The sequence below is a fragment of the Triplophysa rosa genome, linkage group LG19, assembly GCF_024868665.1.
Source record: "Triplophysa rosa linkage group LG19, Trosa_1v2, whole genome shotgun sequence".
Classification (NCBI taxonomy): Eukaryota; Metazoa; Chordata; class Actinopteri; order Cypriniformes; family Nemacheilidae; genus Triplophysa; species Triplophysa rosa.
The window spans coordinates 20480091-20495497 of record NC_079908.1 but is presented as its reverse complement, the minus strand read 5'-3'; the positions used below and the strand labels follow the sequence as shown (position 1 = coordinate 20495497).

The 15407-nt window shown below is 38.4% G+C and overlaps 4 protein-coding genes across 6 annotated transcripts; 1 reads left to right on the top strand and 3 right to left on the bottom strand.

The window, feature by feature from the left end:
* Window positions 1–86: 86 nt before the first annotated feature.
* nsa2 (NSA2 ribosome biogenesis homolog (S. cerevisiae)) lies at window positions 87–2826 on the bottom strand. Its single transcript, XM_057361017.1, has 6 exons — window positions 2684–2826; window positions 1568–1755; window positions 1242–1392; window positions 783–962; window positions 472–664; window positions 87–378 (listed from the first exon to the last, which is right to left on the bottom strand). The coding sequence occupies exons 1-6, from the start codon at window positions 2684–2686 to the stop codon at window positions 311–313; spliced, it is 783 nt and encodes a 260-aa protein (XP_057217000.1). The 5' UTR covers window positions 2687–2826; the 3' UTR covers window positions 87–310.
* A 212-nt stretch (window positions 2827–3038) lies between these two features.
* Window positions 3039–5988, top strand: spout1 (SPOUT domain containing methyltransferase 1). The gene is made up of 12 exons (XM_057360992.1): window positions 3039–3131; window positions 3305–3344; window positions 3519–3632; window positions 3794–3953; window positions 4170–4259; window positions 4343–4392; window positions 4479–4609; window positions 4687–4759; window positions 4907–5005; window positions 5076–5178; window positions 5284–5431; window positions 5705–5988. Exons 1-12 carry the CDS (start codon window positions 3075–3077, stop codon window positions 5777–5779), a joined length of 1140 nt encoding a protein of 379 aa, XP_057216975.1. The 5' UTR covers window positions 3039–3074; the 3' UTR covers window positions 5780–5988.
* A 16-nt stretch (window positions 5989–6004) lies between these two features.
* st6galnac6 (ST6 (alpha-N-acetyl-neuraminyl-2,3-beta-galactosyl-1,3)-N-acetylgalactosaminide alpha-2,6-sialyltransferase 6) lies at window positions 6005–11877 on the bottom strand. Its single transcript, XM_057360993.1, has 6 exons — window positions 11773–11877; window positions 10366–10419; window positions 9219–9419; window positions 8725–9134; window positions 8546–8653; window positions 6005–8429 (listed from the first exon to the last, which is right to left on the bottom strand). The coding sequence occupies exons 2-6, from the start codon at window positions 10387–10389 to the stop codon at window positions 8243–8245; spliced, it is 930 nt and encodes a 309-aa protein (XP_057216976.1). The 5' UTR covers window positions 10390–10419; window positions 11773–11877; the 3' UTR covers window positions 6005–8242.
* Window positions 11878–12293: 416 nt separating this feature from the next.
* st6galnac4 (ST6 (alpha-N-acetyl-neuraminyl-2,3-beta-galactosyl-1,3)-N-acetylgalactosaminide alpha-2,6-sialyltransferase 4) lies at window positions 12294–15393 on the bottom strand. 3 transcript variants are annotated; one of them, XM_057360461.1, is made up of 6 exons: window positions 15329–15393; window positions 14941–15012; window positions 14643–14783; window positions 14076–14485; window positions 13862–13969; window positions 12294–13718 (listed from the first exon to the last, which is right to left on the bottom strand). In XM_057360461.1, exons 2-6 carry the CDS (start codon window positions 14950–14952, stop codon window positions 13532–13534), a joined length of 858 nt encoding a protein of 285 aa, XP_057216444.1. In that variant the 5' UTR covers window positions 14953–15012; window positions 15329–15393; the 3' UTR covers window positions 12294–13531. The 3 variants fall into 3 exon arrangements, with proteins under 3 accessions (XP_057216444.1, XP_057216445.1, XP_057216447.1); XM_057360462.1 differs by having other exon boundaries at window positions 14643–14780; XM_057360464.1 differs by lacking the exon at window positions 14643–14783.
* Window positions 15394–15407: the final 14 nt, after the last annotated feature.

Below are 15407 nucleotides of genomic sequence, written 5' to 3'. Positions count from 1 at the left end.
GTGTTATTAAATCAAAAGGGTATCACTACCACGGTACTGCCACATTTCTCTTTCAAAACCTGAAGTAAATTAAACTGAAGCAGAAATAGGGAAAACTCAATGATAATTTTATTTGAAAATAAACAGCACTTTATTTGTGATCCACATGTTCTTGCAAGCGTTGGGTCCAGATGCAAAGAAGAAACTTCATGATCTCCGAATCATATCCTTTGACAGGATTTTATGTTTTTTAAGATGACAGTTTTCCAGAGAAGAGCTGATCCCAGCTGTACTCGGAGGCACAGTTCGATTTTAAACATCTCTGGTTTCCTTATACCAACAACACAGCGTTAATGCAACCATCATTTTCCGGGTTATTCGTCACCTGGGCATATTTACCTAAAATAGATGATATTGCATGAGAAAAGCATTCAGAAACAAGAAATACTAAAAAAAAAAGTTATTCAATCAATGTGCCAATCAAACACTCACCCCAAATGACTTTCCCGCCCTGTGTGACCAATCCGAGCTCGCTTACGTTGACCTCGATGACTGTTCCCTTGGTGATGACCCCCAGTGTGGTGTAGAGTGAGGAAGAGGGGTTCTTCTTCACCCCCAGGATGGGCAAACAGAACGTCGCCTTTAGCTCAGGATGAGTGACATGGGCTTTCTTAAACCTCAGACCCTGTACACAAGTTCAATTACAACTCGTTTAATATTTACACAAAATAAAAGTGTATATGAAGTACATTTAAGATAATATAGAGATATATAATTAATATAATTGTTAACCAACATCTTACCATAGGTCTGATGAAACGTTCATATTTGGGAGGTTTGCGTGTGAAACCGTCTCCCACGAAACAGACTTTGGTTACCATTCTCTTCCAGGCTTTCTTTTGTCTCTTTCCTGTGCGGATGACTTTCAGGACTTCTGTCTCACCCTGAGCTCGGACCTTCGGGAGAGGAACCTCCCACTTACCCTAAAAAAACAATAAACCTTGTATTTAGTGTGGGGAGTTAACCGACAGACAATTTAAAGCAATTTAGAAGCAACTGATTTTATTCAATGTATTTTTAAACGGATCAGGACATTTATCTAGAAAAATATGTTTATTAAGGAGAAATTGATTGAATTGTGAAATCTGTTCATTTCATAAGTTACTTTTAACAATCAAATTATTCAACAATAAAACTATTAAAAATTACTTGTTAATAAATACTTGAATCATTTGACATCTTTCATGCGTTTCGATACTTACAGCCTTCTCTTTCCTCTTCTGTTTAATCATGTTTGAGAGAACTTTGGCGCGTGATTGGCCCTCTCTGTCCAGCAGGTAAGCTGGCACTGCTCCCTCTGGTGTTTTCTCATCATCTTTCTGTTTGCTCTTCCTCTGTTCATGCATCTTAATCCTGAAACACCACAATAAACAAACACGTTTTACACAACCAATTTTTAACAATTATGAGTTTTCATATTTTATCCAAATGTAAGCTCATATGTCAGGGATGGAAGGCTGAGTTGCTAAGGATCATTTCCATGGCAACTTTAACAAATGTCTGTTTCTATAGCAACAGGTGCACTCACGTCTTCTTCATTTGGATCTTCTCGGCATGCCTCTGTTTGTGGTAGAGTTTGGCTTTAAGGCCGATCATCTTTCTGGCTTTATGTGATCGCTCGTGCGCCTCACGGCTTTCCTTCTTTCTCTTCCTCTCGTGATGGTCCAGCCGGTATCCATGACGCTTGCGGTGTAACTCCATGTGCTCGTTCTGCGGCTGTGGACAGAGATGTAATACTTGAGAAAGGAGAGAACAGAATATCATACAAGCAATGACAAAGTATCATATTTATAAGAAAATAATAAATAATATCATATGAGAAAATGTACCGTCATCCAGTCATTATAGTCAAATAAACCATGGCCATCACTATTACAGTTTTTGCCTGTAATGGTCATAGCCTCACTGTACATTATTCTGTGTATTCGACAGCTACTTATAAATACATAAATGGACATTAAAATAGAATTGACTTGAAATTATGGGAAGAAGCATAAAGCTGCCTGTACATTATCCCTTTCATTATACTACTTAGAATAGACATCCAGGCATGTACTGTATAAATATTCTGATTATTATACATACTATTTGTAAACACAAGTAGGGTTCAACTTCAACACATCATTTGCCAAAGTATAAATGAATTTCCTAATATAAAAGAATCACAATACAACAGCTCTTGCGTGTTCAAACATGCTAATCTATTCATCATGACAATATCAGATGACATCACACTCATTTTAAACTCTATTCATCATAACAGATCAACTCCAACCTGTAGTCTTTACCAATGCCATGGTTGCCAGAACAATAACAAACGTTTCTTCCCTTAATTCCTCACATAAATTAGACGATGTAAGATTATTCAGTCAAAACAGAAGTTGCAACCGTTGGTGTAACTATAGTAAAACACGGTACACGTACACAGGCCTGATGCTAACAATAAACATACTAATATAAACTCTAAACTACACAACTAAAAGATTTATACACAAACCAACTCTCAATAACACGAAATACTACTTCATTGTAACTGTCATTACAAAGCCTTATATTCTTCTGTTATGCACGCATGCGCGCACAAACAGCCACATGTCAGACATTAAACATTTTTACACGACACCGACAGTATTTCTTTTCTTACCATGATGAAATGTGATGTGTTGACTTATTCACAGAACTCCTAGAAGTTATTTAGTGCGCTTTAATCGTGTATTTCTGATATTTTGGTGTTTTAATTTCAGGCTCGAGCTCGCGATGTTGTTTCCTCAGAGCCTGCGCTTAAAAGGAAGCGCAACTGTATAATCCATCCGGCTGAAACTGACAGGGACCGCAGAAAAACATTCGATTTGAATATTTACAATAGAAAATGTTTTTTTAACTAAATAAAATGTATGTTACACATATGTATATTTATCTATATATTTACGCTAGTAATTTTAAAATAATAGTAATTAAGGTTTGTAAAGGAACCAAACATTGTGGGTGTTTATTTTCACGACGAACATTATAGGTGAAACACAGGTTTAGACAGCATGGATGATGAGCCTCCCGTTAAGAAATATAAACCAAATACACCCTCAAATAAAGAGGTTTGAACTTATTTTATACTTATTTTTTACTTAAGTCTTATGTACACTTGTTTAAAACAATAAAGTGAAACGTTATTTGTGTATTATTTTGTCCAGATGTGTAACGTTATATTTGAAGTTGTTGTCACATTGAATTTCATAAATATAAAATGTTTATAATTTGTTTCTTTCAGGGCGGGGAGAAAGTGGACTGGAAACAATGGAAAGCACAAAGTGATTGACAATCTCATTCAATTGTTATGCTTATGTTATTTTAGAGAATTGAAGAGATAGTAATGTGATGGATATTGGATATAATGGGAATATGAGAATTGAAAAATTTCTGTCACTGGTATTTTAATATGCATTTGCTGGTTTCGTGGCTGCTGTCTGTGTTTTTGTGCTCAGAGAAAGAGGAGAAGAGGTTACGCAAAGAGAGCAGTTTAATCCGAAAGCTGGAGAAACAGAAGCTGAAGAAAGAACATGAGCAGGAGGTTCAGCAGGAAGAAAAGGAAAGTAAAGGTAAGACAACAACACTCAGTCTGTTTATAATGTTAATGAATCGTTACGACCACATGCACTTACACACACATTATCAATCTTTAACCATTAACAGATTCATTTTCTTATTTAATGTCTCCAGTGTTTGGCTCACATTTTTTCTTGTGTATTTTTTCTGGCAGGTCGTGCATACACATTGAGCGTGGCTCTTCCTGGATCAGTGATGGACAACGCTCAGTCTCCAGAGCTGCGTACATACCTGGCTGGTCAGATCGCTCGGGCGTGTGCTGTGTTCTGTGTGGATGAGGTGGTCATATTTGATGATCAGGGAGACAACACAAGGCGAGGGACTTATTTGATTGATAATTGTGGTGTTTTAGGAGGTTAGGAGTTGAACCTGAAGCTCGTGGAACCAAACAGGATTTCAACACTGCTTTTGCATTTCATTGATCTACGAACCAGACAGTAGAGTTCAATGTGTTCATGACATTGTTTCATCAAACAGGCTCACGTGGTATTATGATTATGGTAATGCTGAGTCTCATCTTAATATTTCAGGAACATTGAGGGCGAGTTCAGAGGTGTTGGTAAGAAAGGCCAAGCTTGCGTTCAGCTGGCACGGATCCTGCAATTCCTGGAGTGTCCGCAGTAAGTGCAACATCAAAAGTAATATGCATTTGTTCCCGGACGGCAGCGATGCACTTGAGAATCACATTTGCATTTGTGTGAAGGTACCTGCGGAAATCGTTTTTCCCAAAACATCAAGACCTGCAGTTTGCCGGTGAGCATCAGAGCAGAATTGATTCTAACGACATCTATAAATATGATACCAATTCCTGTCTTGTTCTATGTCTGTGTGTATTTAAGGTATTTTGAATCCACTTGACAGCCCCCATCACATGCGTATCGATGAGGAGGTGGAGTTTCGAGAGGGGGTGGTGCTGGATCGGCCTTGCAGATCAGGAAAAGGGTCTTTTGTGAACTGTGGCATGAGGAAGGTTTGTGTTGAAGACACAGAGTAGAAGACATGGAAACTAAGAAAGAAAAACGGGAAATGACCTCAGTTTGTTTACAGGAAGTTCAGATCGATAAACAGCTTCAGGCCGGACTGAGAGTAACTGTACAACTCAACAAAAATGACAACAAAGGTAGTCACACACAAACAGCCATCACAGTCCTTGTTTCCGGGTGTTCTATATTAATATCTGATACTGTTGTTTTAACCTTATTTTCATCGGGAGTACAGCCGTGGATGTTGTTGTGATGTGATCAAACATTCTCTGTGTGTGTTTCAGAGGGTAAACTTTATAACGGTAGGGTTGTAGCTCCTCACGTCCCGAGAACAGAAGGAGGGCTGTACTGGGGTTACAGCGTGCGGCTGGCTTCTTGTCTCAGTGAGTTCTTCTCATTTATTCATCTTCCCCGTCCTCCTTTTATGAAACTTTCCGTGATGTGTTTCTGCAGGTGCAGTGTTCACAGAGTGCCCGTATAAAGAGGGTTACGATCTGACCGTTGGCACGTCCGAGAGAGGAACCAATACGGATCAGGTCACTCTGTCTCCATTCAAGTGAGTTCTGAGTGGGGTTGAAAATCCACAGCATGTGGTTTTAAATGTGATCAATGTATCGAGTTTAATACGTCCTCTCTGTGTATCTGTCTCGCTCGCTGTCAGGCACATGTTAGTGGTGTTCGGTGGACTTCAGGGTTTAGAGGCGAGTCTTGATGCTGATGAAAATCTCAACGTCACCGACCCCAGCGTGCTTTTTGACCTTTATCTCAACTCCTGTCCCGGGCAGGGCAGTCGCACCATTCGAACTGAGGTGAGCGAGAAATAAACTATTCACATTAGGCAACATACATTTTCTTTAGCCTCTGAGAAGATCTAAGGATAGTCTTTTCGTTGCAGTGTGAACTTTACACTTGTTGTCAAGGACAAAAGCTTTTACAACAACTTGCAAATATTTGCAAATGTTTGTGTTTAGTGTGAATAGGCTTCCAGTGAAAGCATTATTAGGCATGTATGCGTTTCCTGTTTAACAGTTAAATACATTCAATCTGTTTCACTTGATGTTTTTCTTTTCTTAAAAAAACAGGAGGCTATATTAATCTCACTATCAGAACTCCGGCAGAAAATCGCTGCTGTATTTTCGGACACGTCTACAGGATGAGCACAGAAACATCTGCCACCTGCAGCAGAAGTTCATGTTCAACGGGGTCCAATCAGAAAAGAACTGAGCAGAAGTCTGGGACACAGCCATGAAAGATCTTTTGGACAAACAACCCTTTGCGTTCTTTATACATGTTCATTTTTGTAAAACTCTCTTTCTGAACTACCATGAGTATTTGTGTGTATTGTGTTTTGGACAGTAAACAAACACATGATGAAACTCAAGAGTCTGGTTTCAAATGTATATTTTCTTTTAAGACAGGCATATAAAGAACATTCATCATGACACGAGCACAGCCAAACAGTTCATACTGTCATATCAATGCAGTCAAGAGTAATAATACATTCCCCAATACTGCTCACTCCTCAGACCTGAACACCGTCAAATCTTACAAATAAATCATATCAACACCCAGCATTATGCTTGATATTAAACGGTTAAATGAACAAACATAACAGGGATTGTTCACACTGCCCACAAATCTGCGGTCGTGCACACGGTGATCTGTCGTGATGGTTAAATAAAGCAGTCTGAATGCCTACTACTATCCATAAAAACACAGACCGACGCGAATTCTCCATAAAAAACAAAAATGAGATTTTAGTCCGATTGATGGCGTCATCATTTATTCACACTCGTATCATTCTAAACCTGTTCCTTCTTCTACAGAACACAAAAGTCGATTTTTTAAAGAGCGTTGATCATTAAAAAACATTGACACAAAACCACTGAGACATTTTAAAAAATATCTTCTTTTGCGTTCCGCTGAAGAAAGAGTCACATACAGGTTTCAACCATATGAAGGTAAATAAATCCTTTAAAATCGCTCGACTTAAGCACATTGTACACGTCCTTGAATATGAAAGTCTGATGTAAAATTCAGTAAATAAAGTAAACTGACCCGTGTGCTGTGAGTGATCTGAGCACCAGACGGGTGATATACAGGTCAAAGGCAAAACACATCCAAAGCAGCACAGACCTCAACCGAATTCTCCAATGAAAGCACAGTGCCACACGCAGCATCGTCCAATGAGAGCAGGGCATCTCACTTGTTAACAGAAGCGAGTTTATAGCATGATATTTAAAAGTGTGTGTGTTTGTGTACTAACAGCTATTAGCCAAAGGAGTTTATCAATAACATTAAAACAGCATGTTGTAAAGATATCATTATAAATCTAGAGGCCTCTACACGTTCACACATGTTTAACACAGTATGTCTGTGATTTTTGGTGTAAAAAATGTCACATTCAAATCCCAGATTGAAAAGAAAACAAACTGAAGAAGACATTAAATATTTTCTTTTTTTGATTTCACCCAAAAAATGAGATCATTCTTTCATTATTTGCTCATCATCATATCATTTCAAACCTGTTTGACATTCTTTTTTCTACAGGACACAAAAGAAGATATTTTGAAGAATGATGGTAACCAAACAACATTGAACCCCATTGACTTCCATTGTATGAACACAAAACCACAGACACATTTCTCAAAATATCTTCTTTTGTGTTCCACTGAAGAAAGACTCACATACAGATTTACAACCACACGAGGATGAATAAATGATGACAGAAATATTATTTCTCGGTGTATTTTACCTCTAAAGGTGACTTATGAGCTGATTGTGTTCTTGACAGTGTCGGTCAGAATAAACCAGGAGATTGTAAACTGTGTTTATGGCTGAATGAAGGCTGTGATCATTGAGTTCGTGGACTTTTTAATGTTCTAGATATGAAGTGGAGATTTGATCTGTTCTTAATATGAGTCTGAAGGATGTCATAAAGGTCCGAGCAAACGAATACCGGATTGTTGGTAAAGATTTCAGAAAGTGTGTTGTTAATCTGAAAATGTCATTTAAATGACTCCAGATTTAGTTGGATCTAAAAACGTGTTGTTAGTTTCTAGTAATCTGTTTTCGTTTAGGGCACCATATAAACATGTAAAAATACATTTTAAATAACAATGTACATCCTTTTTATTTACAAAATAAAACAATTATATTTTTAATTGAATTGTTTTCTGAACGTCTGGTCTCTTTAAATGACATTCGGATTGTAGCACAATGTAAATGAATCTACCTTTTGGCAAACGAGACAAAGTTCTAGTCTTTCTTGTCCTAAAAGGCCTCTGTTCGCTGTAAAACGATGGATTATAAGCGAGAGTCGAGAAAGGGAAGTAAGAGAACCGTACGGCAGTAATACGTCGATGTTTTAGGAACATGCTTAAGACAAAACTGGATAAACGTTCCATCGTCTGTTCACATCTGTTTTCCTGAGAATTCCAAAAGAAAACAGAGACTGTCCACCCGTGGATATGAGAATGATCTCCATTTCGCTCAAATCTTCGGGCAACACACGTGTGAAAGGGCGGGTCATCGAGTTCAGATGTGACCGTGTGGGAACCTCTGAGCTGAATATGGGACTGGATCGTTCTGTCTTGATCTGTGAAGTTGGTGTCGGTTGCTCACCATGTGGGGTAGGCGTAGGTGATGTTGTACAGCTTGGCCCAGCGTGCAAACACTTGTTTCTCAGTGATGAAGCGATGATGTGATCCACGCCGGCCTCTCTCGTTCTGCAGGTACGTCAAGCACTCGTCTGGACCTCTGGGTTTGTAGTAGTGATAAGGCATGCGTTTGGGCTGTGGAAGTCTCCTGTATGAAAAAAAGGATTCAGAAAACATCTCTGTGTCTTTAGGATCGTAATGAAATGAAACATGACTTCTCAATCCTGCTGCGGATGCTTTAATGACCAGACGGTTCTCTCTTACCCGCAGTGGTTGGGCGGTACCATCCCATAAATCTTGACGTTGTCACACATCTCTATCGCAATCACCATAGTGAACCACCCTGTGCTTAACCAAGACTGAGACTTTTTTCTGTCAGGACAACAGGAAACCATTGTTATAAATGAACGTAATGAAAACTGTTGCAGAAGTGAGGCCTGTACCTGTCTCGGCCGGTCTCTTTCTGAAAGAGTTTGTCAAACTTCTGCATTTTGTTGGGAGAGATGATGAAGAAGGAAAGGTTACTGTAGGTCATACTGACTCTCTGGATCAGACGGTACAGAGTTCCCTTTGCGGCCCGTCCGATCTTTGAAGCCGGACCCCAGAATATAACGGCGGCGTTCTCCGAGCGATTGAGGAACTCCGCCGGTTTCCGGACCACCCGGAACACGCTGGAATGAGCCACGACGCGCACGCTGGTTCGGTTCCCCACGTCCGATTCGTAACCGCTGGTGGGGGCGTCGTTCATGCGGATGACACACTCGTTACGGTCGATCTCGTCTCCTGCGCGAGTCCCCAAAACGTGACTGGAGCTGGTCACCAGCGCACACTGACGGCAGCGCAGATTCATGCTCTACAACACAACAATTCAGCTTGTTTCACAATGTGGCATCATTAGATATCTGACCGACTCGTTCATGGACAGTCGCTGAATCACCTTGTTGCCGTAAACAGGCACGTATCCGTCCTTTCCGGCCCATTTCTTGAGGTTGGTGTTGTGGACGGTGCGGTGGACGTCATGCGAGTCTCTGAAGGGGCTGTAGAGATCGGCGGTGCTGTTTGAGCTGTACAGGATGAGGAGGGTCATGATGAGGAAAGCCAGCCCATAGATCGCCATCCGCTTTCCCTGCTCCCATTGCTGAGGAACCACAGACACGGAGAACATTGATGATGTCATTAAGCAGTGACGTCTGTTTAATGACAAATGACAGCATGAATTTTGTCACATTACAAAGAGCCTCTCATCTGATTAATGTTCCACTGTGTGTTTTATCTTCAATGCAGCTGTTCACTAAAACCAGTACAAAATTTGATGTAGTTTGTTGTGTGTCTTATTCCAGTAGGACTTAATGGTGTTCTGTTGGTTTCCATCAGCCAGATCATATCTCACCAATTCAACTCAACACATAACCAGCAGAGACCCACGGAGACCATTATAAATCTCATTCAAACTAATATTATTATTTATTATTTATAATCTATTATTATTATTTATTATTTTTGGGGGGTTAGCTTTTTTTAATGGTTTTATTGTTTAATATCTTTTCTATGTATTTGGTTTTCTACTTTTATTTAAAGTACCTTGAGAAGCTTCTTTAAAGGCGCTATATAAAAATAAAGTTATTAATATTATTATTATATTATAGTTCCCATTGTACCCTTATAAAAATAGGTATATGTTGAAAAAAACCATTCTCAAGCAAAGCTCAAGTATATTTGAAGTATACTTCATGGAGTAGGAACTAGTGCTAATATACTGTACTTGTAAGTGTTCTTCTTCAATACCACTTGAGATTAAATTGGCACACTTTTCAGTTTATAAACGTGTACTTTTAAGTATGTTCAAGTAGTTTGAGTACACAGTAAGGAAACTAGATTGATCAAACTAGACTGAAAGTATATTTTATATTTACTTTAAAAGAATAAAAATAATAGCGGCTGTTTATAGAATATGACATTTAATGTTGAATGTAAATTTAAAATCTCAAATGTGATAAAGGGTCAACACTGTTTATAGAAAAGTCAAAGATCTTTCTTATTTTTAAATCAAAAGTTTCAATATCCAGGATGGTTTTCCCACTCACTTTATCTACGAACTGCGGTCTCATTCTTCTTCTATCAGGTCTCAATACTCATGCCTAGAGAGAGAGTGAGAGAAAGAGAGAGAGAGACTGAAACTTGATCGGTGAAACAAATCGAGTGACAACCGGAAACGGCCTTATTTTTTCTTATTTGCTCCTGTAAAGCTGCTTTGGAACAATGCACATTGTGAAAAGCGCTATATAAATAAAATTGAATTGAATTATAAAGCTCATGCTGATAAAGAACATAAAATCTCTATTTAATACTATAAACCACTCCCTCGATATATAAAAAAACATGCAATAAAAAGCTCAAATAAGCTGACGATGATAAGAAACAAAGGAAGTCTTTGCATCACAGAGCAAAGTCTATTTCATCTACCTGTCGCCTGTGCTGGTAAACAGCTTTCTCTCCTTTAGAAACCAGTCTTAAAGCTGTACATGCATGTACTGGACAGGGACCCCGGCACCCCTGAAAGCGCGTTTTACATCTGACAAACCAGGTTACCACCACACCCCCCTCACCCCCTCAGCGTCTTTGGATGTTAAGGTACTTCTGTCTCTGTTCATACAGTCATAAGTTTAACCATTTAATAATATTATTTATTCTTGCTCAAAAGTTTTAGGTTATTTTGATTATTTCGAGATTTTAATCTCAACTGGATCAATGTCAATATGCGTTTACTGTCAAATCAAAACCAGGACCAGAATGAATGTGTTTGGGTTTCAAACATATCTCATATCTAAAGAAAAAACTAACGTGCTCAATTATTGTCATGCTAAACCTTAATGGTCCTATAATGAGCTTCATGTAAATTTGTCATGCAAAAATAACGTTTAGGTACTGTATGAAAATCATAATCTTTACCCTCTGTATGAAAATTATAATACTTAATGCATGCAAAATATAATGTTTACCTCCATACAAAACATAAACTGTATTTAAAATATAATCTTCACTTTCTTTATTCAAAAGAGAATCTCTACCTCCTTCATGCTGAATATAAACCTATCATTCGTTTTCGTTTTGAGGGGAACTGGGCGTTTAAGTAAATTCCACAACAATGTGAAAACAGGAAACTGTCTCCCATAGTCACACCTATAGGGCCTTTAAAGATTAAAAGACCAGCATCTGTTTGTCTGACACAAAATGTCAGATCTTGTCTAAATCAAAATACATTCATACATTTATGATCAAACACACACACGGGATTAACATGCCGTGATGTAAACACGCATGCACTCGTCACTAAGGCATTATGTGATGCTGAGGCTGCTGCGCAAACCCCATAAAAACAGGTTTCATCAGCTAAATAAAGCGTCTGGTCTCGACAATAACGCAACTGAAGATTCATCAAAGCAGTTCGGTTATAAAAACAACACAAATCGGCTGTTGGTCGCGGTGCTTACCGATGCTTCAGGTTTCATAGCGGCTGTCGTTTGATCCGCGCAGCATCATCATCATCAGTCGTTTCTGCCATCCGTCTCATAATAATCTCCGTTTGTGCGCATGCGCTGAAGACGCGACGCAATCCTGCTTGACGTCCGCACGCTGTTGACCAATCAGAACGTTTCTACGGTACGACGCGTTCATATTCTGTATGTGAATGATAATCGAAATAATATTGATTTTAAAATTATTTTGTTTATACAATATTTTTAATTGAACTAATAATTATTTATTTCTTTTCATACATACATAAATAAATAAAGTAATAAATGATGTAACACTGAAATATTAATTATGTTTAATTTAATACATTTATTTTAATGTATAAATAATAACCTAAAACTATATGTTGGGCTTTTTCTCTTATTGTTTACCACGACTTACCTACTTTATTTTGTAGGAAACTTATGATAGGCAGATAACTGATGATAAAGGAATGGAAATTGCACAGAGTTGAAAACAAGATACAGAATGTAATTCACACAGTAGTTTAATTTGTCAGTACGTTACAGAGAATGACAACAGACAAGCATCAAGCACCAGTAAACACAAATGAAATATAAAAAATAATTTTATCTGTGTACCACAGTAACAGGTTTTCATTTAGAGACACTAACAATAACAAAGCACGGCAGCTTTTCATTTACTTGAGATGAACATCTGTAAATAAAGATAGGAGGAAAAAATGACATTTTTGTATTAGAAAGCATTTGTCTGAATTGTTGGTGGCAGATTTAAATATATTTGTTCAGAGAGCTATCCACAACATTGTTTCAAAGCAGCGTTTAAAAGAATAGCATCTGACAAATCCTCAAGGCGACAGTAGCAAGGAAAACTTGATAAAGGGATAAAATAGTTGAAACACACACAGACATGAACGCTCATACAGTATTCAGTCAAACTTTAAACTACTTCTCTAAAACACTCACTAAAACAAAACAAAAATAAAACACAGAAACTTAAGAAAGTGCAACAAAAGCAAAAGTAAGAGAAGACATCTGATGTCCGAGGGCTGTTTCTTATAACCAGACTCTAAATCTAATATCATTGTGCAACATCTGGGGACGGAGTCAAACTTTTGTGATTAGATGTGATAAATCACAGCGTTTGTTTTACTACAAACAGCATGTAATATGCCAGCCATCACGGCAGAAGTCTCAGTTTTAGTAAAAGTCCAGCGTGCAGTAAATGCATTCATGTGCATACATAACTCGTAAAATGTATGAAATGTATGTTTAACCGCAATGAGAAAATGATCTCTTTTATGTCAGATCCTGTATGCTTTATAAGCGGAATCATTTAATGTAAATGTCCAATAATATCACTACTGTACTAGCAACAGTATGACATATTTTTATAAAAATGTTATTTTTTAAAACCATGCAAAGTTTGTACATTAAAACTAGTCAGTTCAGTGGTTTTCTGTTAGAATAGACGTAAAACACAAAATGACAAAGCGATAAAACATTATAAAACAGTGTAATGCAAAAGGCTCATCATAAAAATATTACGCAAAAATAATTTAAAATTGTATCACACAAAACATAAAGGCAGAGCGGCATGAGTCAAAAGCCAAACTGCTGACTGAATATAAATACGATTCAAGAGAGAGAAACTTCTGCTCAAGGGGAAAAAAGACAGTGATTGATCTACATGACTTAGTTCAAACTTTAAAACACAAAAAGGCAGAATGGCCTGTGACTTTTGTTGTTGACCGTGTTATGTCGACCAGGACGGATAAACAAACCGTAGATTCCCCTGCGCTGCCCAGCGTTTGTAAATCACTTTTTCTGTGACGAAGCGATGGCCGCCCCTTCTAGCATGCTCATGAACACGGTACATGCCACACTCGTCCAGACGGGATGACTCGTAGTAGTGGTACGGAACCGAGGAGTGGTTGGCCTTACTAGAAACAAGCCCAAGCAAATGTTATGTTATGAGGGTTCAAAAGTTTAAGAAAGTTACAAGAAAGTGATTGAAAACATGACATCCTATACATTGCTTTTTTATGATTTTTAATGACCGCTCAATGATGTAGGTCAAGCTCACCTGCAGTAAGATCCGTCAATCATCCCGTATACCAGAGTACTGTCACACGTCTCCAGGGCTAATATCATAGTAAAAAACCCTGTACTGAGGTATGCTCCTGATCTCATCCTGAGAGAGTGAGAGAGAGATTTTTGTAAATAACATGCTTATGATTTTTTTGTTTGTCTGCACATAACATAAGAAAAATGTAAGAAAAAGAGATAAGGTGTTATACCTGTTCTTCCCTGTTTCATTTTGAAACACAGAGTCACAGTACTCAATCTTTTCTCTGGTGACAGTGTAGATTTGCGTGCGCGGGTACTTCCTGGCCAGCTTCACTAGCGCATTGAAGATCTTCCCTTTTCCATCTTGCTTCATGTTTATTTCAGGGCCCCACACAACGTATCGGGTGTCTGCCTCTTGCCCGAAGAAAAACCTCTGCTGGCGTACCAGATGTGGCACGCTGGTGTGCGAGACGACCCGCAGGGTGGTCTTATTCCCCACATCAGCCTCGAATCTGATGGTGGGCGCTGCGTTCATGCGTATCACACAATCATGTCTGTCAATCTCCTGACCTTTGCCACCACCCAACATTTGTCCTGAACTGGACACTACGGCGCAACGCCCGCAATGGAACTTCAGCAACTGAAAAAAATACACCACATTAACAATCGTATTTGCCTGTAGAACATAGCAATAAATGTTCCATTAAAAGTTTGTAGAGTTGTTTTACTTTTGGAACGCTTTACAGCTGAGATCTTGTACAAAGCATCAAAGAGACAAAAACTGGCGAGTAACGTACATGTGACCTCAAGTAATTGCTTGAAGGAACCCTCACGTAACCATGGAGACCCTTTCTCAAGAAAAACCCAAACATGGTCATATGATTGTACCATAGCACCAGGCAGAGAGACAGAAGAAGGAGGCATACCCACTGAAACTTCTGAAGGATGACAGATGAGAGCGAGAGAGAGAGAGAGAGAGAGAGAGAGAGAGAGAGAGAGAGAGTCAATCAAGATGAATCATGTGACAGATTTCCTTCCCAAACCACCACTTATCCTGCTTCTGGTAAAAATCATATTTGATATAAAGTGTAATACCATGCCCCTCATGTCCTATTGAGACTGAAGTGCCAACCCATGAGTTCTACTGGAGAGGACAGCCTCATTTTCCTGAAATATAGAGCAATGAAAGCTCAATTCATATAACTCAAGACATCATTCAATTACAGTATACAAATAAGTAAAAATTTAATGTAACTTTCAAAACTCTTTTAATTAAAATCTACTGTAAAAAGAACAATACCATACTTTAAACTGCCGTGAGTACAGTAATGATGACATCTTAACAAAGTTATATTAAAACGGAACGATAACATTACAAACACATATTAAAATCCCTAAAGCCCTTTCTGACATTATTTATGTTTTAGTTTTACAAAAACTGCACGTATACATTAAAATATTGAAAGAATGTAAGCAAAATAACCATATAATTAGCTGCTCGATTAGCCTTCTCACATTTTCCAAGGTACGCATATATTTACGTTCCTACAGGGAACCGCGCC